At 37.0% G+C, this 24,367-nt stretch overlaps 1 protein-coding gene across 1 annotated transcript in view; it reads left to right on the top strand.

The window, feature by feature from the left end:
* The window catches only part of LOC124368350, a 51,482-nt gene extending 27,422 nt beyond the window's left edge, over nt 1–24,060 (top strand). Inside the window, exons 12-25 of the mRNA XM_046825625.1 lie at nt 1,294–1,454; nt 2,348–2,595; nt 3,796–3,939; nt 5,421–5,849; nt 6,694–6,915; nt 7,067–7,207; nt 7,294–7,499; nt 8,474–8,701; nt 11,254–11,436; nt 12,331–12,490; nt 13,466–13,732; nt 14,851–15,078; nt 19,881–20,035; nt 21,771–24,060. Of these exons, the coding sequence (XP_046681581.1) occupies nt 1,294–1,454; nt 2,348–2,595; nt 3,796–3,939; nt 5,421–5,849; nt 6,694–6,915; nt 7,067–7,207; nt 7,294–7,499; nt 8,474–8,701; nt 11,254–11,436; nt 12,331–12,490; nt 13,466–13,732; nt 14,851–15,078; nt 19,881–20,035; nt 21,771–22,095 (3,097 nt within the window). The 3' untranslated portion in view covers nt 22,096–24,060. The remainder of the gene's footprint in view (nt 1–1,293; nt 1,455–2,347; nt 2,596–3,795; nt 3,940–5,420; nt 5,850–6,693; nt 6,916–7,066; nt 7,208–7,293; nt 7,500–8,473; nt 8,702–11,253; nt 11,437–12,330; nt 12,491–13,465; nt 13,733–14,850; nt 15,079–19,880; nt 20,036–21,770) is intronic.
* The last annotated feature ends 307 nt before the right edge of the window (nt 24,061–24,367 follow it).

The following is a 24,367-nucleotide window of genomic DNA, read 5'->3' as shown; positions in this document are numbered from 1 at the left end:
GACGTTAAAGATGTTGTACATACCTCACATTCAAGGCTAAATCAAAAGCCCTAGTAGAATTATCAGCCTACACGGACTTAAATAGTTGTATTCAGTATCTTCAAAAAATGAATTTAGTAACCAATGAGTCCAAATCAACTTACATGGTATTTAATAGCCAGAGAATTTTAAATAAATCCTCACCATCGGTAATGATTGGTGAAAAATCATTGATCGAAACATATACAACTAAATTCCTCGGTATCAACATAGATCGTTGTCTGTCCTGGAGTACACATATTGAAAATATTTGTAAAAGAATTTCGTCTAATATATATTTGCTAAGACAATTATCACATCATTGTCCTAAGCCCTTATTGAGAATTGGCTACTATGGACTAATTTTTCCACGCATATCTTATGGAATTACACTGTGGGGTACTTGTCCAAAATCGTATTTTTAAATATTATTTATATTACAAAAAATTCTGTTCGCATAATCAATAACTTAAGTTCCCGAGAGTCATGTATAGAATCCTTTAAGGAGCTCAAATTACTGACATTGCCTGCGCTCTACGTGCTTGAGACGAGCATGTTCTGTCGTTTCAGGTATATGTTGATGCAAGGTAGGGATGTCCATGGCTATAATACAAGAGCTGTAGAAAACTACAGAGTTGCTCAACACAGACTACAGCTTCATGGCCATCTCCCATCTCAGATGGGTGTCAGATTTATTAATTGTTTACCAGAAAATATCGAATCTATCACAAATCAATCGAAATTCAAAAAGGCGTTGAAACAATAATTAATATAAAAACACACTTTATTCCGTGGGCGAGTTCTTGGAACTCAGCAACCAACGTTGTCAGAGCTGAAAGATGTGGGGAGCTGAAGGGTGTACGACTGAGTTAATATGATAGATTGTATAATATGTGTGTATGTGTAGTTATTTATTGGATGTATTTTTATTATTATTACTATTACTGTTACTTATTTGAAATGATTATTTAATTTTAATTTTTTCATGTTTTATACATGACGAAGCTTATTGGCTGAAAAAAAGGATTGCATGTCATACAATTTTGTATAATTGTTAAATAATGACAATAAAGAATTATTGAATTGAATTGAATAATGTTCATACTATTATACGATAACCACTTTGATTCAAGTTATATGGGTATGATGACTGTTTAAATTTAAAACAAAAAGACTCGAACAAATAAAATTGAATTATTACTTAAGTGTTTATTTTTTAATTATTCAACCATAAAAACGCCTTTATTGTGGGTTGAAATGCCTTGATTGTTGCAGCTGCGTGTACCGGTTCGAAGCGCAACGAGGAGAGAGCGTTCGGATCACTCTCCACGGCCTCCAGACAGCTAACAGAAGCAGCTGTGTGACCAGAAACAACCCGGACTCCAGCAGACTCCAGTGTGTCGGAAAACGCGACTGCACATTTGCGGATCTGGGAGGTTAGTATATTTTATAGTTTGAAAAATCACGTGATATGTGATACTCGGAAGCGACATTGTTGATTGAATAATAATTAGTAGGAAGGATTTGAAATAAAAACGTATATCCGGTCAAGGCGTTATTAATGTTGCACTTAAAACTTATGTTATACGTAATAAATTATTTAATGTTATCGCCAATAACTATAGTAACTGAATAGCTTGTATTACCCTTTGAAGGAGGAATTACAAAATAACGACGTTTTTCATGACCTTCCTGGGTAATGCCTTTTTCTTCCGGCTGCTTCAGTTTGGATACAATCAATCCTTGATTTTGTTAACTGCAACTCTCCTGCAATGTTTAGTTACTGAATAATTTCTCATAACACCTTAAGGGGTTTGGCAATAAGAGCTTTTATATCCCCTTGAGTGTTTTGGGTGTTTTATGTCTTGGGAGACAAAAAGACCCAAGTTAGTTAATGTTCATTTTTTTATGATTTCTGGTTCCATTTAAGAATGTGTGTTATTCATTTTATTTTCAATGACGCGCCAGTTATAATATTTATCTGAAAACCTACTTGTATAATAAAGTTCACTTTTACAGGACGTAAGAAATTCCAGCGTTAACAAAATATCGAAAATGTATCGTGCATTTTGGGTATACACGTTTGTAGTCTGAAGAAAAGTTTAATCTCAATACGTCTTCCTTTCTTTGCATCGAACCCAAACGCCAGACCCAGACTACAACAGATGTTATCTCCAGATATTCAGTGGACTCCAGTGTTGTAGATATATGTCTGTGGAAATATGTCCAATTAATAATATATACAACATGTACAAGTCTTGTCGTTTTCATAAACCCCTATACTAGAAGCTACTCTCCTTTTGTACGCAGGTCTCATGGAGTACGGCAGTTCCCTTACCAAGGGACTGTCTTTGCGGGGGGTCCGACCACTTCCTCCCCTTCACATTCACCTCCACCGCTCACATCGTGGAGGTCCATTTTAACCTCTTCCACATGACCTCCTTCGACGATTTTCGCTCGCTCAACTTCCACGCCTCCTGGGAGTTTGTCCGAACGCCAGTCTGCACCAGGAAGCAGAGGATAGCCGGAATCAGTGGGGAACTCTTGTTTCGGTCGCCCAGCAGGACTCCAGACGAGGTAATGATCCTCTTCTCCAGAAGTAAGTCTATCCTTACTTAAAGCTTTAAAATGCAGTTGATACAGGATGATCAGAGACTATTCGTATCATTTCATCCTTTATAAAGCAATAATAATAAATGCAAAACCAAACTAACCTACTCAAAGCCATGGCCAGTATACAATAATATCAATCACCAGAATTGCGAATCATGAATGCTTTCCACTAATAAAAACATGGCAACACTGTATATTAAATCTAAAACAATGAGAAAGAATTTATAGGTTAGTTGTGACAGTTTAATTAAATTATATTCCCAAATGTTAACTCAACATTTTCTACGGTGTCATACCTGTCATCTAGGTTTATTATTTCACAGGCGTTGAACAGTTTAAAAAAACAATTTAGATCTAAAAATATTTCGGCCAACCTAAAGAGAACCATCTTCAGTCAAAAAAAAGTAACAACAAAACAACAACGTAAAGATGAGTTTACGCGTGAAACATTGCCGTAGACCTCTATTGTTAGTTTACTGGTTTTGCCAGTTATTGTTAAATTGTTTTTTACTAAATATGCTTACGATAGCAAGGCAGAAATATTTGAAGTTTCGGGGGTTGTGTCAGCAACGCATCGATTTAGTTACAATAAAAAACTTTTTATTTTTAAGTTTTATACTAAAACAAATATTATACTTTGCACTATTAACAGTTACTGTTGCACTTAAAGAAGGAAATACTGATATTTCTTTTTGGTGTAATTGTTCGTGCTGGCTCAAATTTCTTTTTCGCTAATTGTTAATGAGTTTATTATTCTTATGAAATACAACTACGCCTTATGGCAAACGATATTTAATCGTTTCCAAAATATTAAATAAGCAATGTAATTAAATTTGATTATGTATTTAAACCTCAAATTATCTTGTATTATATCTTGTTGTTATAAAGAGTTTTTTTTATCAAAATCGAATATGCCTATTTCTTAATCAAATCGTAACAAGTGTGGACGTCAATGATTACTTGTGTTTTCTAGTTTACTTACCAAATAGCCAGTAATTTCTGACGTTATGTTTCACACACTCTTATTTTAGATTGTTTCCATATTGGTCGGCTGATAATTCACTGAGAAATATGAACAGGTGAACTGCGAGGGACAGCCATGGTTGATAACGCCGATGGACGCCAAGTACTTATACGTCCAACTTCGCGGGACCATGATCCAAGGGGCACGAGCCATCGAGTCCAACACCTCTCACCCTGAGGGGCACAGCCCTTGTTTCCACCAAGAACAGAGTTTTGGTTCATGCCGGAGGAGGGGTTCACGTGCTGGTCTGTCCACTACCAGCAGACACGGAGCGCCACCATGTGGTAAGTTAGAGAACTAATGTACCTGAAGCAAGCAAACTGCTCTTAATACATTGAAGAAAATTGGGTGAATAAACAGCATTATTAACTTATCAATTCAAGGGACTATACCAAGTGTCGCGCAAAAAGCACAGCAAATTGTTTCTGCCCGTCCTCATGGACCACTGGCCTGTGCGAGGATCTTATCAAACAGAATAAAGAGGAGAGTCGATACAGTATAAGGTCGATGGTACTGATAAAAAGTGCGACGGTCACAGACAGGATTACAACCTGCGCTATCTCTAAATCAGAATTATAGTCCAACGTCTTAGACCGCTTGGCGATCGGCACTATAGCTCATTAAATTTTTGAGATGTTCTACAGACAGTTAGGTTGCAGATAATCACACAAAAACATTTTTACATCCACCCAGCAGAAAAAAGAAATATCGTGCCTGCCTACCGACAGTTCTATGGTTGTACATGTGCCAACAGAGAACTCATTCTTATCCATTTAGTTTCATCATCTACAGTTCAAACCTTCCTCAAGATATCTTGCCACATGATAAATTCAATTTCTTTAATTAAGTTGAGATTCATAGCAGTGCGTAAATATTAAAAGTTAATACGTGATAAGTTTTGGAATAGATGAGCTACACATGCCACATTTTAAGATCTTAGATAATTGTATTCAGTTTGTTGGGCAATTTTCACCACGTTTCTACCATAGTATCATAAGACAATAAAAGAGAAAATTAATCTTATTGAGAAAAATTCAACAGATCGGCCTGTTCATTCTCGAAATTTTCAATCAAACTGACAGAAATAACATTTCTTCAGCCCTTCAAGCTAACGCTCAGTTAATTAATTTGGTACTTTGAAGACTGAGGTATGGAATGCGATGAATTTCAAAACCACAGCGTTACGTAGATAGATAGAGAACCAAAACCACATGCCGCTGTTGATATATTGGTCTATCACATGTACATACGCCGTACCACTTATCCTCCAGGAATGGAATTATACAAAAATTATTTGTTGTTTGACTTGTTCATTTTGGTGATCAATTACAGGTATATTGTATAGATTCGTTTGTTTACTAAGCTCTAAACTCTGTACAGGGGGTTTTTGACATTAAGAACATTCGTTTTATTCCATCCTTTTTCTCCAAAAATATTTATACTACAGGCACAATTAGCAGATCAAAATTAGTAATTGCAATAGGAAAGATATTATTACGCAGAGTTCCACCTAGTTTAGTCCAAAAGTCCCAATAAGTTTCATCTCTTAAAATTGGTTTCTTAAGGCTTAATATTGATTTAGGTGAAATTAATGAAAACATGAGATTTATATTGTAGTAAATTGGTACCTCCCGACGTCTTTCTGTGTCCACACCAATTGAAAACTTTCAATAAAGTCTAAAGTTCTAAAATATAAATATGTCTTATTTTACCAGGCGAAGAATTATTGTTTAGGGCTAAGAATCCCTCTGTAACACTTAACTAGGGGACCAACAGCTTAAAGGTGACTTCCACACCACCACCAGTGGCCGGACAGGCGGGCTGCTTGCAAGGACAGGATCGCACAAAGGTCACCCATCCCACAGACAATATTTACACCGAGCCCATGAACGTCTCCCTGGTGCCGACCGTGACTCCACAGCACTACCTGGGAGACCTCATCGGTGGCACCTTCTGTTCCCGGGTGTTCACCGACTGTAACCGCAAGGACTGCCGCCTCCAGAGTCCCAACTACCCGGGAGTCTACCCGCGTAACCTCACCTGCTACTACGCGATCCGCCAGCAGGAGGTGCCACCCGGGAAGTACGCCCTTATCTCCGTACGGCAACCCAAGGGCCAACTGGTGAACATCAGGAGTCAGGCGGCCCTCTACGCCCGCGCCAACCAACAGCCCAACCAGAGCCGCCAACTCAAGGTGATAAGGCTACAAACCTTAACCTTTAACCTTAATGGTTATTTTAACCTTTACTTATTTTAAAGGGATCAGACTATCCCATAGCAAATAACAATGGAGTTTCCGTTGAATGTACTTGGATTTCTTCAAAGATTTATAAGGATAGAAGGTGTTAGGTTGAATTCCTCCAAAGTTTTGCAACTACTAAACCGTTTCTTACAGTCTAAAGTAAGCCTTCGACAAATTTGATGACAAAACTTTTGAGAAATTCAAAAACCTTGGCAGTGTATAATTTTTCTGTCATGTTCACAAATTACAAACCTTTCTGTGTATTTTGTATTGTCCCTTCCGTATCTTGTAAATTAGTAAAAGTAAGTAAGTTTGCACGGACTTGGTATTATTTATTTGCAAGTTTCATTTTTCCATTGAATATACGTTTAATTTTAGAAGCTTGGAATGCCTAGAAGCGTATGTATTTTTCATGTCTTGAATTTTTACTTCGTTTAGTTCAAAACATGATTTATGTCCAGTTTAAGATAAACTATTATAATACTTTGGGACATTTGCGATACATAAAGCCTCTTACGAAATAATTAAATAGAAGCATAAAGGAATGGAGTATCTGTAAAATATTAGTGCGTAAGTCTTATAAGTATTCAAAGTAAAAATTAATTAAATTAATAACAAAGTAAAAAGTTACAACTCAAATAAATGTCATACTCGTTTACAAAGCCTGTTTAATAATCTATGCTTGCAAATATGGCTGGACGATCTTGACAAAAAAATAATATTTTATGATATACATATTTTCCGTATAGCTCTATATACAAAGCAATGCAGTTATATCCATACTCTGTTTGCCTAGGTATGGAAGGATTGCGATGAGGTCCAAGACTATGTGACAGTCTACGATGGATATACCACAAGAGATCCTGTCCTCCTCAAATTTTGTGGCGGGGGCGTCGCCGTTCCCGAGGCCATTTCGAGCACTCACGAACTCCTGGTCGAGTTCTCCACATCGCCATATGGCACGTTCCTTTATCCATCCCCACCCATGCCTCTCCATGGCTTTCAGCTCCAGGTTCAGGTGAGTGTCAAAGAAGAGATTTATTGCAGCAGTTTTGGGAAGGTTTTCGTAGTCAAACTATAAAAAACTTATTTTTCTCACTACTTAATAAGTTTTTATTATATAAAATGTATTATGTTAAGAGTTCTTATGGGATTTTTATGTTTTCCAGGTAAAATTCGTGGACAAGGAGTCACCCAAATATTCTCGCAACAAGAGGTGCGAATTTTGGCTTAAAGGTGCAGGAAAGGGGGTGTTGGAAAGTCCACGGCACTCCCTATCAGCAAATACCACCTGCCTGTACCACCTTCAGGTAGTATAGAGTTTAACTTTCCTTCTTGACACATATAACGTTTGGCAGAATGGTTTTAACAAGGCGACAACGCTTGCGCGTTGCAGGGTATGGAACCGGGCACGCCTCCCCCACCCCGCCACCTGGAGATGTCGCGCAGGCGCACTCAGGCCCTCGTCCCTTCCCGCTTCAAGGTGTGGCTGGCAGTGCTCAAGTACCATGTCACCAGCAATGACGAGCAACAGTGCTCTACGCGTCTGCAGGTCTGGGACGGTAACATCCGAGCTGCACCTTCCTGTAACGAGATTTACTGGTGAGTTATCCGTAAGTAAAGACAATAAGATCGAAGTTCAAACTCAATTTGAGCCAGTTTTATGGCGCCGAATATTGTCTAAAACCCGAACTGGACCAGTTTGACTGTGGACCATATTGTTGAAATCAAAACTCAATGATGGTCACTTTAACGGTGGTCCACATTATCGAAGTCAAAACTCGAACTGGACCAGTTTGGCTGTGGTCCACCTTATCGAAGTCAAAACACGTAATGGACCACTTTAACAGTGGTTCACCTTGTCGAAGTCCAAACTTGAAATGGACCAGTTTGACTGCAGCCCAAATTCTTGATGTCAAAACTTGTGTGGAGTACTTTAAAGTGGCCCACCTTGTCGATGTCAAAACTCGAAATTGACCGCTTTAACGGTGGTCCACCTTGTCGTAACTCAAAGTGGACCAGTTTGACGGTAGCTCTCTTTGTCGACTACAGCACTTTTAGAAGAGAGTAAGTAATAAATAATTACTTTGGAAACCTCTGAAAAAATATTGTATGCCGTTTAAAGTGATCAAACTATGATATTAAACAAAGAGTCTCATTATAAAACTGACTTAAACAGAAATTTATGACAAAAAATCCTAGAACTGGTGAGTCGAAAAAATAGATTCAAAGGAAATACTCTGCACAGATATTCAGTACTAGAAGAGCTATGATGTAAATGCAAAATAATTTATTTAGAAAAATCACTAGTTTTGTATTATTTTCTTTTTACAATAACCGATTGTTTGGTGTTCGCATGAATAGCATTGCATTTCACTGAATACATTTTATTTTCATATAGTCACATTATATAAATAATACGAGACTGTAAGTTGATCTGAGGTGTCTGTTTAATACTTTCAACTGGCTTGTTTTGTGAAACTCTGCTTTACACATATTGCGCAATTCCATAGTACTGTATTTGACAGCCCGTTAATAAGGGTGCGTATATTTGTAACGCCATATTTCTGATGCAGTGAGAAGGACGAAGGCGGCTCCCTGGTTTACAGTGTAGGGAAGAGCAACAACAACAACCTGACCCTACTGGCGAGGTACTGCAAGGACCATATTCCCCGTAGCTGCGATCATTCTTTGCTCTCCAACGGCACTCGCGCCCCCAGACCATGCTCTCTAGCCGAGAGTTTCCTCTCCTCTGGAGACTCGCTGACCTTGGAGTTACGAATCACCCAGTCCACCGCCCTCAGGTCAGAGCCTTCTTGATTTAACTTAAACATTAAACACTTTCAAGCCCTCATTTTTTATCCTCAAGTTATGGGAAAATGTCTGATTTTACAGTACAATTAACACGCATTTTATTATACTTTGCTTACGCACAGGCTGCTTACCCATGGAGGCTGATTTTCCAAACGCTATGTATAATACTTTTAGTTATTTATTGTAAATATATTAATTATAAATTCATATATTAATACTAATTGTAATAGTATTGTAATTATAACGGAAATAAACTTTCTTTTCATTTCATTTCATTGGATTTATCTAAAAGAAAATCTCAGTCCTTGTTTTATTTTATAGCATAAATACTTCAAAGTTACAAGAAAAACTGAAAAGGGATTTGAAGGGTGATAGCTAGTCTTTAAAATGAAATACAAGCAGAGTATTATACGATCAAAAAAAGGCGTAAAGGTGTTTACTAATATTAATATTGGTCTTATGAAGTAATACTCAAGACTCTGCACCTTTTAAGATTAAACAAACATCTGAGTTCCCTTTATTTACTTTATTGCTATTTCGAGTTAATGTAAGAAGTCAAAAAAACCAATAATACAAATTTAGTTATGTTTCTTTGTATTATAAAAAAACATTTATCCCAGCTATGGTAATCATATCACCTTTGGTAGTTTGGAAAGGGGTAGTGAATTTTCCCAGGAGGACTTGATAGGTTGTTTTCGGCGGTTTGTGGAACTGCTGAAATTGTAGACTGGTGGGCCTCATGGTGTGTTTCCGGGGTGCGCAAAAAGCCCTTGAGGCTTAAGTGCGTGGTAGTAGGCCGCCCCAAGGCAAAAAAATCATATCATGATACAATTCCTATTTACATTACAATTTTATATTTAATACCTGTAATTTTGAGAAACATTAGCTGCTTATTTTGGTTAAAATTAATCGTCTACGTACATTTATATGTATAATTATTGAATACTTATTTTAAATTTTAACATTTATCTCATTTATTAATATCGATGGTCGTTTCACTGCTGCCAGGTCTTCTGTAAATTTAGAATACTTGTACGAGGGCTGCTATTTATATTTCTTGCCTTGGCAACACTGATTGCTGCTAGGCACCAGCTGATGTTTCCAGTGCAACCTTCACATTGTTAAACATAACCTCAACGAAAACATTTTGTCATTTTATTGTTGTTAGTGTTAGTGATAGCACGTTGAAAAAGTGATCTTAGGAGAAAATGGAATTAACTCGTGAACATTTTCGTGCAATAATTTTTCATAACTTTCAACGTGGCCTGACACGACAACAGTGCTTAGATGAACTTAATTCCTTATATGGTAATGAAGCACCTTCTTATAGCACCATTAAAAACTGGTATAACGAATTCAATCGTGGCCGACAAGCACTCAAGGACGAATCCCGTAAAGGTCGTCTAACAACGGTTGTTGTGCCAGAAAACGTCGATGCTGTGCATGACCTGATATGATAAAACATGATCGTCAAGTAACATATCGCGAGATTGAGGCTTCTTTAGGCATTAGTATGACAAGCATCAATAAGATCTTGCATGAACATTTGCATGTGAAAAAGGTTTGTTCACGTTGGATACCGCATAACCTGACAAACGCGCAAAAGGATGCTCGTGTTGATTGGTGCAAGAAAATGTTGCAGAAATTCGCTCAAGGTGCATGAAAAGCAGTTTATAATATCTGCACAAGTGACGAATAATGGATATACTCATATGATCCTGAAATAAAAAAGCAATCTACCGTATGGGTCTTTCAAGAAGAGCCAAATCCAACCAAAGTTGTTCGTGGAAGAAGCACATCAAAGCAAATGGTTGCCTGTTTCTTCGGCATAACCGGTCATGTGGCGACTGTGGCATTAGAGCAACGTAAGACGGTTAATTCGGAATGGTACACCACTATTTGTTTGCCAGAAGTCATTGAGAAACTTCGGGAAAAGTCAAAGAAAAGACGCATCATTCTGCATTACGACAATGCGAGCTGCCACCGATTCAATGGAGTTTCTGACAAGGCAAAACATTGAATTGATGGGTCATCCGCCTTACAGCCCTGATTTGGCACCTAATGATTTCTTTTTGTTTCCGAACATCAAGAAAAAACTACGTGGACAACGGTTTTCTACACCTGAAGAAGCAGTTTCTGTATTCAAAACCCATGTTTTAGAAGTACCTAAATCGGAGTGGAAAAAGTGCTTTGAAAATTGGTTCTAACGCATGGTAAAGTGTATTGATCTTCATGGAGAATATTTTGAAAAACAATAAAATATATTTTGTCTTTAAATGCTCGTGTTTTCATTCTTAGGCCACAAATATAAATAGCAGCCCTCGTAATAAGTGCAGCAATACAATTTTAAGATTAGCTTAGATAGAAATCTCTAAGTGTACCACAAGTTCTCTTGTAGTATGGTGCAAGAAACTACTTTTAATGTAATAATTTAATTTAATGATAGGGATATTTTTATTATGACTTTATCAGTCCTGACGTAGTCACTTATTCGGTTCGAATTACGTCATTAAAACACTTACAACCCTTATAACGTTTACAGGCCAGTATCGTTCAGAGCTTTGTACGAGTTCGTGGACCTCCATCAGGACGGTGAAGCGTACGGGAACGCTCCCTGTTCCCGAAGATTTACAAGCAGAACCCAGCATCTCCAGGGGGAGCCCCAGAACTTCACTTCTCCCAGAGATGTATTCCTGTTCGGTCGCGGAGGAAACACGAACTTGAGGTTTGAATCAAAGTCATCTTCCTCCTAGAGTTGGTAGTGGTAAATATTTGAACAACCACAATAATTCAGCGTAGAATTAATTTAATGAATTAGTTTAAACATCATTAGTTGTGTGAGGCCTTTAATTTTCAGTAAAAACATCGTTGGACCCATATGGCCGAATCAAAGTGGTTACAATAATGATATTTAAAAAATTTTTACCCAAAAAAGGGCATTAAAAATACAAGGATACAATTTTAAACACCAGAAAACGTATGTCTAATACGTTTTGAAAAATAAAATTACTGTTTAATGATTAATACATAATACCTGATTTATACATAAATAGGTTCAATATTTACTAAATTATTTTGATTCTTCTTTATAAAAATAATTTAAAATGCATCAAGAACGTTTTTTATTTATGATTTCTTTCAATGTTTTTACATTTTAAAAACAGTTTCTAGTTTCAAAATATATCTCATATAATATACCCGATATTTTCTTCTTGGTACTATTATAAACATACTCTATGTTCCTTTAACTCTCGTAATCTTGTCGTAACGTTGGTTTTGTTTGGCTAATGTATTTGAAATCAAGTTACCAAATGTACCGTTACTGTTTTTAATCTAATTAAATATTAATATAATTTTTCATATGTACATTATTTTCACTATTTAAAAAATGTATCTCCTATGTATTTTTCATCGCATGGATTTTTATTCAGGTACAATAATGTTCATACTATTATACTATAACCACTTTGTTTCAAGTTATATGGGTGTGATGACTTTTAAAATTTAAAACAAAAAGTCTCACACAAATAAAATTGAATTAATACTGAAGTGTTTATTTTTTAATTATTCAACCATAAAAACGCCTTTCTTGTGGATCGAAATGCCTTGATTGTTGCAGCTGCGTGTACCGGTTCGAAGCCCAACGAGGAGAGAGCGTTCGGATCACTCTCCACGGCCTCCAGACAGCTAACAGAAGCAGCTGTGTGACCAGAAACAACCCGGACTCCAGCAGACTCCAGTGTGTCGGAAACGCGACTGCACATTTGCGGATCTGGGAGGTTAGTATATTTCATACTTACATACTTCGTAATTAAATGTGATATGTGATAGTCGGAAGTGACATTCTTGATTGAATAATAATTAGTAGGAAGGATTTGAAATAAAAACGTATATCCGGTCAAGGCGTTATTAATGTTGCACTTAAAACTTATGTTATGCGTAATAAATTATTTAATGTTATCGCCAATAACTATAGTAACTGAATAGCTTGTATTACCCTTTGAAGGAGGAATTACAAAATAACGACGTTTTTCATGACCTTCCTGGATAATGCCTTTTTCTTCCGGCTGCTTCAGTTTGGATACAATCAATCCTTGATTTTGTTAACTGCAACTCTCCTGCAATGTTTAATTACTGAGTATTTTCTCATAACACCTTAAGGGGTTTGGCAATAAGAGCTTTTATATCCCCTTGAGTGTTTTGGGTGTTTTATGTCTTGGGAGACAAAAAGACCCAAGTCAGTTAATGTTCATTTTTTAATGATTTCTGGTTCCATTCCAAGAATGTGTGTTATTCATTTGATTTTCAAATGAATTATCGATCAAATATACTGTTCTTTATACATAATGGCATATGAGCAAAACATGATGTGTTTGCAACATTTTTAAAAATAACACTCAAAACGCGCCAGTTATAATATTTATCTGAAAACCTACTTGTATAATTAAGTTCACTTTTACAGGACGTAAGAAATTCCAGCGTTAACAGCAAATATCGATAATGTATCGTGCATTTTGGGTATACACATTTTTAGTCTGAAGAAAAGTTTAATCTCAATACCTCTTCCTTTCTTTGCATCGAACCAAACGCCAGACCCAGACTACAACAGATGTTATCTCCAGATATTCAGTGGACTCCAGTGTTGTAGATATATGTCTGTGGAAATATGTCCAATTAATAATATATACAACATCTACAAGTCTTGTCGTTTTCATAAACCCCTATACTAGAAGGTACTCTCCTTTTGTACGCAGGTCTCATGGAGTACGGCAGTTCCCTTACCAAGGGACTGTCTTTGCGGGGGGTCCGACCACTTCCTCCCCTTCACATTCACCTCCACCGCTCACATCGTGGAGGTCCATTTTAACCTCTTCCACATGACCTCCTTCGACGATTTTCGCTCGCTCAACTTCCACGCCTCCTGGGAGTTCGTCCGAACGCCAGTCTGCACCAGGAAGCAGAGGATAGCCGGAATCAGTGGGGAACTCTTGTTTCGGTCGCCCAGCAGGACTCCAGACGAGGTAATGATCCTCTTCTCCAGAAGTAAGTCTATCCTTACTTAAAGCTTTAAAATGCAGTTGGTATTGGATGATCAGAGACTATTCGTATCATTTCATCCTTTATAAAGCAATAATAATAAATGCAAAACCAAACTAACCTACTCAAAGCCATGGCCAGTATACAATAATATCAATCACCAGAATTGCGAATAATGGATGCTTTCCACTAATAAAAACATGGCAACACAGTATATTTAATCTAAAACAATGAGAAAGAATTTATAGGTTAGTTGTGACAGTTTAATTAAATTATATTCCCAAATTTTAACTCAAAAGTTTCTACGGTGTCATACCTGTCATCTGGGTTTATTATTTCACAGGAGTTGAACAGTTTCAAAAACAATTTAGATCTAAAAATATTTCGGCCAACCTATAGAGAACCATCTTCAGTCAAAAAGTAACAACAAAACAACGCAAAGACCCGTAAAGGTGGTAAAGGTGAGTTTTACGCGTGAAACATTGCCTGGAGCTCTATTGTCAGTTTACTGGTTCTGCCAGTTATTGTTAAATTGTTTTTTACTAAATATGCTTACGATAGCAAGGCAGAAATATTTGAAGTTTCGGGGGTTGTGTCAGCAACGCATCGATTTAGTTACAGTAAAAAACTTTTATTTTTAAGTTTTATACTAAAACAAATATTATACTTTGCACTACTAACAGTTACTGTTGTACTTAAGGAAGGAAATACTGATATTTCTTTTTGGTGTAATTGTTCATGCTGGCTCAAATTTCTTTTTCGCTTATTGTTAATGAGTTTATTATTCTTATGAAATACAACTATGCCTTATGGCACACTATATTTAATCGTTTCCAAATTTTAAATAAGCAATGTAATTAAATTTGAGTATGTATTTAAACCTCAAATTATCTTGTATGTTAAAGAGTTTTTTATCAAAATCGAATATGCCTATTTGTGAACCAAATCGTAACAAGTATAACCAGTGTGGACGTCAATGATTACTTGTGTTTTCTAGTTTACTTACCAAATAGCCAGTAATTCTGTCGTTATATTTCACACGCTCTTATTTTAGATTGTTTCCATATTGGTCGGCTGATAATTCACTGAGAAATATGAACAGGTGAACTGCGAGGGACAGCCATGGTTGATAACGCCGATGGACGCCAAGTACTTATACGTCCAACTTCGCGGGACCATGATCCAAGGGGCACGAGCCATCGAGTCCAACACCTCTCACCCTGAGGGGCACAGCCCTTGTTCCACCAAGAACAGAGTTTTGGTTCATGCCGGAGGAGGGGTTCACGTGCTGGTCTGTCCACTACCAGCAGACACGGAGCGCCACCATCTGGTAAGTTAGAGAACTAATGTACCACCCCTTAGTTCTGCATAATGGATAGTAATGCTGAGCTGTGAAGCAAGCAAACTGCTCTTAATACATTGAAGAAAATTGGGTGAATAAACATGCATTATTAACTTATCAATTCAAGGACTATACCAAGTGTCGCGTAAAAAGTACAGCAAATTTTGTTTTCTTTTTTTAAGGAGAAGCCGATCCCCTTTTAAGCCTTATTCTGCCCGTCCTCATGGACCACTGGCCTGTGCGAGGATCTTATCAAACAGAATAAAGAGGAGAGTCGATACAGTATAAGGTCGATGGTACTGATAAAAAGTGCGACGGTCACAGACAGGATTACAACCTGCGCTATCTCTAAATCAGAATTATAGTCCAACGTCTTAGACCGCTTGGCGATCGGCACTATAGCTCATTAAATTTTTGAAGTTTTCTACAGACAGTTAGACATACAGATAATCACACAAAAACATTTTTACATCCACCCAGCAGAAAAAAGAAATATCGTGCCTGCCTACCGACGGTTCTATGGTTGTACATGTGCCAACAGAGAACTCATTCTTATCCATTTAGTTTCATCATCTACAGTTCAAACCTTCCTCAAGATATCTTGCCACATGATAAATTCAATTTCTTTAATTAAGTTGAGATTCATAGCAGTGCGTAAATATTAAAAGTTAATACGTGATAAGTTTTGGAATAGATGAGCAACACATGCCACATTTTAAGATCTTAGATAATTGTATTCAGTTTGATGTGCAATTTTCACCACGTTTCTACCATGGTACCATAAGACAATAAGAGAGAAATTAATCTTATTGAGAAAATTCAACTACATCGGCCTGTTCATTTTCGAAATATCATTCAAACTGACAGAAATAAAATTTCTTCAGCCCTTCAAGCTAACGCTCAGTTAATTAATTTGGTACTTTGAAGACTGAGGTATGGAATGCGATGAATTTCAAAACCACAGCGTTAAGGTTTGGAAGGCTACGTAGTTAGATAGAGAACCAAAACCACATGCCGCTGTTGATATATTGGTCTATCACATGTGCAGGATATACGCCGTACCACTTATCCTCCAGGAATGGAATTATACAAAAATTATTTGTTGTCTTACTTGTTCATTTTGTGATCAATTACAGGTATATTGTGTAGATTCGTTTGTTTATTAAGCTCTAAACTCTGTACAGGGGGTTTTGACATTAAGAACAGGCGTTTTATTCCATCCTTTTTCTCCAAAAATATTTATACTACAGGCACAATTAGCAGATCAAAATTATTAATAGCAATAGGAATGATATTATTACGCAGAGTTCCACCTAGTTTAGACCAAAAGTCCCAATAAGTTTCATCTCTTAAAATTGGTTTCTTAAGGGTTAATATTGATTTAGGTGAAATTAATGAAAACATGAGATTTAGATTGTAGTAAATTGGCACCTCCCCGACGTCCTTATGTTTCCACGCTAATTGAGAACTTTAAATAAAGTCTAAAGTTCTAAAATATAAATATGTCTTATTTTACCAGGCGAAGAATTATTGTTAGGGCTAAGAATCCCTCTGTAACACTTAACTTGGGGACCAACGGCTTAAAGGTGACTTCGACACCACCACCAATGGCCGGACAGACGGGCTGCTTGCAAGGACAGGATCGCACAAAGTTCACCCATCCAAGCAGCAGCCACGCTCGACGTAGCTTGATCAGGTTAACTTAACTTGATCTTAACTTGACTTAACTTAACTTGATCAGGTTTGTGATAACCGCCATACCCGCTACACAACGCCATTGCTTCAATCGACTTCTACTGAAATGCCTATTTTTATTCTGCGACTGGCGGAAGATGAATACGACCCTGTACAATCGTTAGAATTCTCAGTGTTCCTCATAAATGATCTAAATTACGTATTAATCATTAAAAGTACTTCCCGTACCAATCGTAAGGCTCTAAGACATTTGGCTATATTGGCTCAACAACAAACTTCAAGGTGTACCCATTATCGCTAAGCTCTAATTAACTTTGTATTCTACGTGTCCAATAGTACAAGAAAACCAAGATTGCGTGACAACACGGGAGTTTTAAGTTGCCAATTTAGAAAATATAATTATCAATTTTACTCTAATCCCAAAAGAATTAGAATCTTCTTCCAGTTTAAGATATAATAGTATTATCTTCCCAGCAGATTGGCGACAAGAGCTGCTGCTAAAGACCACTCTGTCTGTCCAAACTCAATAAGTGTCTGACAGCGGCGTCTCGCAGGGGTGATTGGGCCTTTGAGACGCAAATTGATTTCTTAATCAAATTGACGCCACGCAGATTGACAGTGGGTTAGCTCTTATTGAGCCTGTTCGCTCCAATTAGCTTTTGATATTTTGTGACAGCGAACTCAAAGAAGAGACGGTTCCCATCATGCCTCACTGGAGTGTATTGGATAACGTACATTGAAACCTCTTTATCTCTGAACATAATCTGGTCTTCTTCAAATTCATCCTGCGGTGAATATTTCTGTTAAAACTAAACACTTATAACTTACACTTGTTTTATTTAAGAATTAACCAATTTAAGTGAATTAAATGTACAGAACAGTTGTATCAGATTACTTGATAACGTAGGACTTCATGGATTGTTACTTTTCAAGTGAAAGGCCCTGAGTTAAGAACACAGTGTTACCCTAACAAGTATTTAAATATACTCATGAATGCCAAACATTAACAATTTCAATAACACAATAACAATTCAATCTTTTCAATGATAGTTCTTATAATACTACAATTTATATCTTATGTTAAGCCATTTGATTGGTTATACATTTTTATTGCGTTAAGCTGTTGGACTCTTGACTTATTTGTTTCAACCACGATGAAATAAAACATTACTCAATAATTAAAGACCAATCATCGTATAAAGGTCGGGACACTCATACCCGCACCGCACCCGACACGTGAGTCGGCCGAGTGTCGGTGCGGGCCCGGCTCGGTTACTGTGAAGCCACACATGTCCGTATACTGTCTGAGCGTAACAATCTCACTGTTTGTACTAGAGCATATTTCTTTTGGATTTTTAAGTGAAATTTTTTTTAATGTTCAGCAAGTAAAAAAAGTAGTTACTTAGTCAGTTTTTAATTTCAATACATTCAAAATGAATATAGTTTTGCGCAAAATAAATAAATTCTTGTTATTTTTAATTTAAAAATTATATTTTACATGATTTAAATTTAGTTGCTGTAAAATCACTAAGTATACAACATATTTTATAATTTGTTATTAGTAAACATATGTTGATTGCAACCTAATGTGTTTTGTAGTAGTTTTAGCGCAGTAAGAAATCATTACTAGTAAAAAAATGTCTTCCTCTCTTATTTCATAAGTTTCCCTATATCCATCCATGACTGATGCCGCTCTTGGCACCGTGCCTGTAAAAATTCAAATTTCACGTATCGGTGACGGTGCGGGTACGGGCTACGACGGTCTGGTGTCGGTGCGGACATGTGTGGGCAGTATTTTTTACCGTATGACGGCCAACACACGGCCGACTCACGTGTCGGGCACGGTGCGGGTATGTGTGTCCCGACCTTTAGGCAACTTATGTTAGATATTTACCAAGAAAGCAACACTTTTTAAACCTTATTCTACTACATATCAACACATGGAGAAAATGTGTTTTGATCTCACAACATCATTACTAAAAATACATTACAAATAAAAAGAGTTGTGTTTTTTTAGTATTAGTATTAAATTATACTGACACTGAGGCTTTTTATGATTGATTGATCTGTATGATATGTACGGTTGGTTTAACTCGATAAGCACTTCACGGTAGTAAAGCTGGGTAAAGCCACGGACTGGAAATTTAATATAAGCCAAAAAATGGGCATTTAGTGATTGAAGGCAGACAAAAAAAATAGTTGTAAATTTATACGACTGCCTTGACAGAGTAAGGACTCTCAATTATATAATGATTGTGAGCTGGAGATCACAGATTATCAAAAGCTGTCCTGCCATCCTCCGTTTGAAATCTCAACTCTCTTGATATTTTACTCAACCCAGACATTTGAGTAATTTAACACATAACGTAATCCAACCTACTTGCACTTTCTGATTACAACACTACTACTAAACCTCTAGGAGATTTTGGTTTTTGGAAGATTTAAGCCTCTAAACGCCTTTGGCTCTAGGTAGCTTCTGCTTTTGAAAGTAACTGTTCTCTGGAAGTGTTCAGCTCTTAAAATGAATTCGATCATAGCAACTAACGATTTCGGGAAGCTCCCGGCCCTTTGGAACTTCCACCGTCAGGAATTCTTCAAACAAAAATATTCAAAACCTCTACGAAATACGAAACCTGTTATGTTCTTGTTCCCTGAAAGAGTACAGGGCCTATTAACTATACATCTAGAGAAATAATCTGGTCCGCAAATTTGTAATACCTTATAGGAACTTAGACTTTCTTCTGGGTTCAAAGGTTTCAGGCCATGGGACTTTTTGGGCTGTCTCGAATGTCTCGATATCCTGAGCACAGGGAGAACTCTTAGCAGCTTTTGACCAATAAAAGTGGAGCAATGCGCTATTAGAAAGATGTTTTTATTAGTAGCAGGTTTCATGGATTCTGGAAGATTGCAACCTCTAGAAGTTCTTTTTAAATTACGTTAATATTTTACCAAATCTGCCATGTTGTCATAGATGAAAGATTACCATAACATCGATAAAAGCAATGATATAAAAAATGTTAAAGTACCTGAGGCACGATTGATAAGATAATCCTACTTCTATACAATTAATAATACTGTACATGTACGTCAAACAGGTAGAGGTGTTTTCCGAGGGATGGGTGCCTGGACCTCCGACTCGACACGACATCGGGTACACTGCAGACAGTCCTCAGGCCCGCAGTGTCCTGGTAGAGTTCCTGCCACGAGAGCCTGGACTGTATTCCGTTACATGGATGGAAATATCTCGGAGGTAGGTACAAGCGTTGAAAATTGATAACGGAAATACATTCTCTTCAACTATTCAACTTGATCCTCCACTGAATACAGCAATAGCCGATAACGTGATACTAAAGTCATTATTTATTCTTCCACATTTAATTTATTTCAAAAGCGCTTTCGCCGGTTAAGACATCATCAGTTACATATTGTTTACAGCAAAAACATATTTATAAAATATAAAAAAGTATGATAAAATAGAATATAATTTTATACTAATTGTAAAGACCAAAAACTAATAAATTATAAATAATTATAATAAAATTATAATGTTGAGATATTGGTGTGCAATGGTAGATCGATAGGTCTAGTCTACTGCGGGGGATGACTGTTGGAGTTGTTGAGGCTTCCAAAGTGTCTAAGGTTCTTAGTATCGTAGACATAAGGACGCGTTTCCCCTGCATGCTTCCCCTCTTTCCAAGGAGACTGACATTATATCCTAAATTCTACCTTATGGATCTTGACCGGCCCTGACCCCCACCATCCATTCATCCATAACATCCTGTCACTTCTGAAGCAGTGCAAATGTCCTTTTAGTACTATGTGCAATTTCTAAGCTAAGAAGCTTAGAGTCATAAGAGATCAAAAGAAGGTCCTAGAATTAACATGAAAATAATGAAGGGTTGTATGAATGGATGAGTGTAAGAATTTCGATATATGTTACTCTTATGAGCTCAATTTTATAGGTTAGCTACACGATGTCATTCTCCCTAATTGTATACAGTTTATCACTTTGTTATTTTATTCTTCCTTCACTTCTAGAGCCAGGGCATGTGGAATTGAAGAAACGCAACTAATCGGAGTTTATGTACAGTACGGATTTTGAAGTGGAACCTGTGGATAAACACTTGACCAGCGAGCCGCACAATTCATATAAGAATTAAACACGAATAATACATTCAGATCTGTTTTAACATAAAAGGATCCTTTGTCGCATAGTAGGGGCAAGGCTGAGGTTCTCTAACCGAGAGGTCAAAGGTTCGATTCCCGGAGAGGTCAACTGGTCAATTTACTTAACCCATTTCTGAGTGGGTTTCTACCGGTAAAAACGTTTAATAAGCTCAATTGAAATGCCATTAGTGTAGAAAGAACCCCCTTAAAAATAAATTAACTACTTTTATGAAATTTCAATACAAATAATTAGCAAACTCATTAAATTTAACATTAAATATCTAAACACGAATTCTCTTATGATCAAGAAGCCACACGTATGACCTAAATTATTGTACCAAAAATACATTTAGCAGAAGGAAGTAACATAGAATAAATGAGAAAACGAAGTAACTGATTGTCAAGTAACCTTGAAAAGGTCAACTCCAAAACATAAATCAAAATTAAATTTGTATAATATGTTTAGTTGATAGTTTTAAATTAATTAATTTTAATATAATTCTTATTACTTATGTTTATCTACAAAAGAAAACAAACTTATTTTATAAATCAGGCAAGCCCTCTGCTGAAATGTTATTGACGAATGCATGGCTGGTAGTGTTCCTTTTTAGGGTGGTGATTTCAAAAAACGTAATAATTCTCTGGCATAGTCCCGCGATAAGGGATTCCTTTCTTTATTACTATCTGTCCCTTTGCAGCCATTTCTAGTTTCTTCACTCAACTCTTATTCACTTAAATACTTCGGCATGGGTGACATCTTTTTTAATTTTGGATTGTTTACAATTCTGTGAAGTCTATGACGTCACTGTACGTTCCAGGGCGCTCTACCCACACGCTGACCTGTCTCTGTCAGACTGCCTGCACCGCTGCCCGGAACTGGACGCCTGTATCAACAGTTCCCTCTGGTGTGACGGTGTCTCCCACTGCCCCTCTGGGTTCGACGAGGCCCTGACTCACTGCCTCTACCTGCTCCAGCTGCCGCCTCTGCACCTCGCCCTCGTGCTCCTGGGGCTGCTCGTCATGGCGGCCACCCTCCTGTACGTGCTGTGTCGCCTGTGCAGAGCCCGCCACGGCTCCCGCCTCAAGTCCCTCCCCTCCGACACCGAGGCCATTGTCGGCACCCCTAAAGAGGTCATTTGCTGACCACCGGACAATTCTGTGCGCTACGTGGAGGTGGACAGGGTGACCACTGTGTGACCCCTTGACCTCATCTTCGCCCGTACGGGACCACGACTTGTGATATCGCTTCTATCGCCCACCGTCAGGTCTTAGATCAATCGAAAATAAACGCAGCAAGTTGACTGTCAGAAGCAAGAATATACGTTGTAAAATTGCCCATTGACTATATTATGATTTCGTACACTAATAACTCAAAAATTCATAGTTTAATTTTATTTCAACATACTCCTTCACATGTGTAATACTAATTAGAGAACCCGGAGATATTCTTGCTTTTTCCAGTCACATGATCGTATTTATCCCGGTCACCTAATTTCTTTTTACATGCTACAGTTTTATATCTATTATTTTTCCCCACGACAACCTTCAAAAACTGGTCTGTAGTAATCATAATCACACTTACTGAACCAATACATATTAATCTTAATTTTAAGAAGACTTTTATTGGACTTTCTCTATTTGTGAAAATGTTTGCAAAGTCTAAATCCTATATTATATTAAAACATTTAAAATAATACTTTTATAATAATACCATGTAAATTATAATATTTTTTGTGGGAGTGTTATTGACTGAGTGATAATGAAGCTTTAAATTCGAGATGCTGGTAAAATGTCATTTCTGTCTGTCTGTCAGGATGATTGTAGCTTGCCATTCCACAGGTTTGGCTGAGCGTTAGTCACATTTAAAATTACTCTTAAAAATTCGATAAAATCGCTGAATGAATAAATTTATTAACAAAGTGAGTATAATCATATGACATTTTAATATGTGGCATGGTGCCACAAGTAAGGTATCAAAGACAACGCCGAGCGTGGCTGGTGCTTGGATGGGTAAGAACTGAGATATCCTGTTCTTGCAAGCAGTCCGCCTGCTCGGCCATTGGTGGAAATTAGGAAGTCAATTTTAATATGATGGTTTACAGGCTGTCAGTAAGGGCTTTTTGGCCCTAACTTGAAATTACATACCATATGATATAATTAATTTTACTGCAATTGTATATACGTATTTTTCCTTGAAATTTAGTTTTCAACCCCACCTGGTGCTGATATTACCCTTTCTACCACTATTCCCACCTCTGTCGCACAAATAGGTTTTTGAAGGTTATCAGCTACGCACATACCATAGTTTTAACATATATCGCTCCCAGCGGGCAAGTCTTGGCTGTGACCTGTGGGTATAACGCCGGTCCACCTCAGCGCGCAGAATTGTCTACAGACTATAGTAACGAATTTTGTACAGACAATATAACAAATTTACTAGTGATGTTATTGTACGAGCAAACGATTTGACTACTGTTAGAATGTAAGTATTAGACTCGTCAGTCGAGACATTGTTGTGAGTCAAAGCGTATTTTTATACTCATATTGTTGTGAGTAGATATCCCCCGCCTTGAACACTAGATGGGCTTTCATGAGAGGGAAAAATTCCCTCGGGTGCGGGAAATTTCCCTCATTTATCAATCCGTTTTTACGTTAATTCCACCAATTTGATCACCGTGAGGCAGAATCGAGTGATATTTTAACTTATGTTTGTTCGCGCCAGATTATACTCGTCCCCCACTAATCCGCCATTCCTGCCTCACGAAGAATAAATGTTACCAAACAAGGTGAATATGCAACTATCCAATAGATTCAAAAACGTCCAATAGTTTAAATAAACTTTCCCAAAATTACCTATCTCAAATATTGTGAGAGTAAGAAGGGAATTAATGAATAAATGAGGCAGAGGGATTTTTTCCAAACCTGAGGGAATTATTACCTCCCTTTAAAGTTCATGTTATTGATCAAAGCATGGGGTGTCTACTATTGTGTTCAGTGGCAGAATAAAGAATGGTTGTTTTATGAAAGAAAATTATTTAAAAAACTGCTTATATTTTATTGACATTTACAAATTAATTATTTATTAGTATACACAGATAAGTCATCTACGCCAGAATATAAGAAATAAAGTGAAATGATACTTAAAAATAAAATAAAATGAATAAAATTTAATGTACATATTAATGTATTTATTTGATCTTGAAACAATGTAATTAATAGCTCAGGTAACATTATGTATCACCAGAAACTTTCTACAATTTATTGTATAGTTTAAGGATGAGTGTTTTAATTAATTTTGTTTATAATTTGGCAAAGAGACCATGTTAATTTCTGTCTAGTTCTCTGTAAAAACAAAAATTGATTAGTCGTTTAAACATTGTTAAAAAAGCATAAAAAATTAAAGGATAATAGATTT

This window comes from Homalodisca vitripennis, chromosome 8 (genome assembly GCF_021130785.1).
Source record: "Homalodisca vitripennis isolate AUS2020 chromosome 8, UT_GWSS_2.1, whole genome shotgun sequence".
NCBI lineage: Eukaryota > Metazoa > Arthropoda > Insecta > Hemiptera > Cicadellidae > Homalodisca > Homalodisca vitripennis.
The sequence above is the reverse complement of the archived record's forward strand: the minus strand, read 5'-3'. Positions and strand labels throughout refer to the sequence as shown.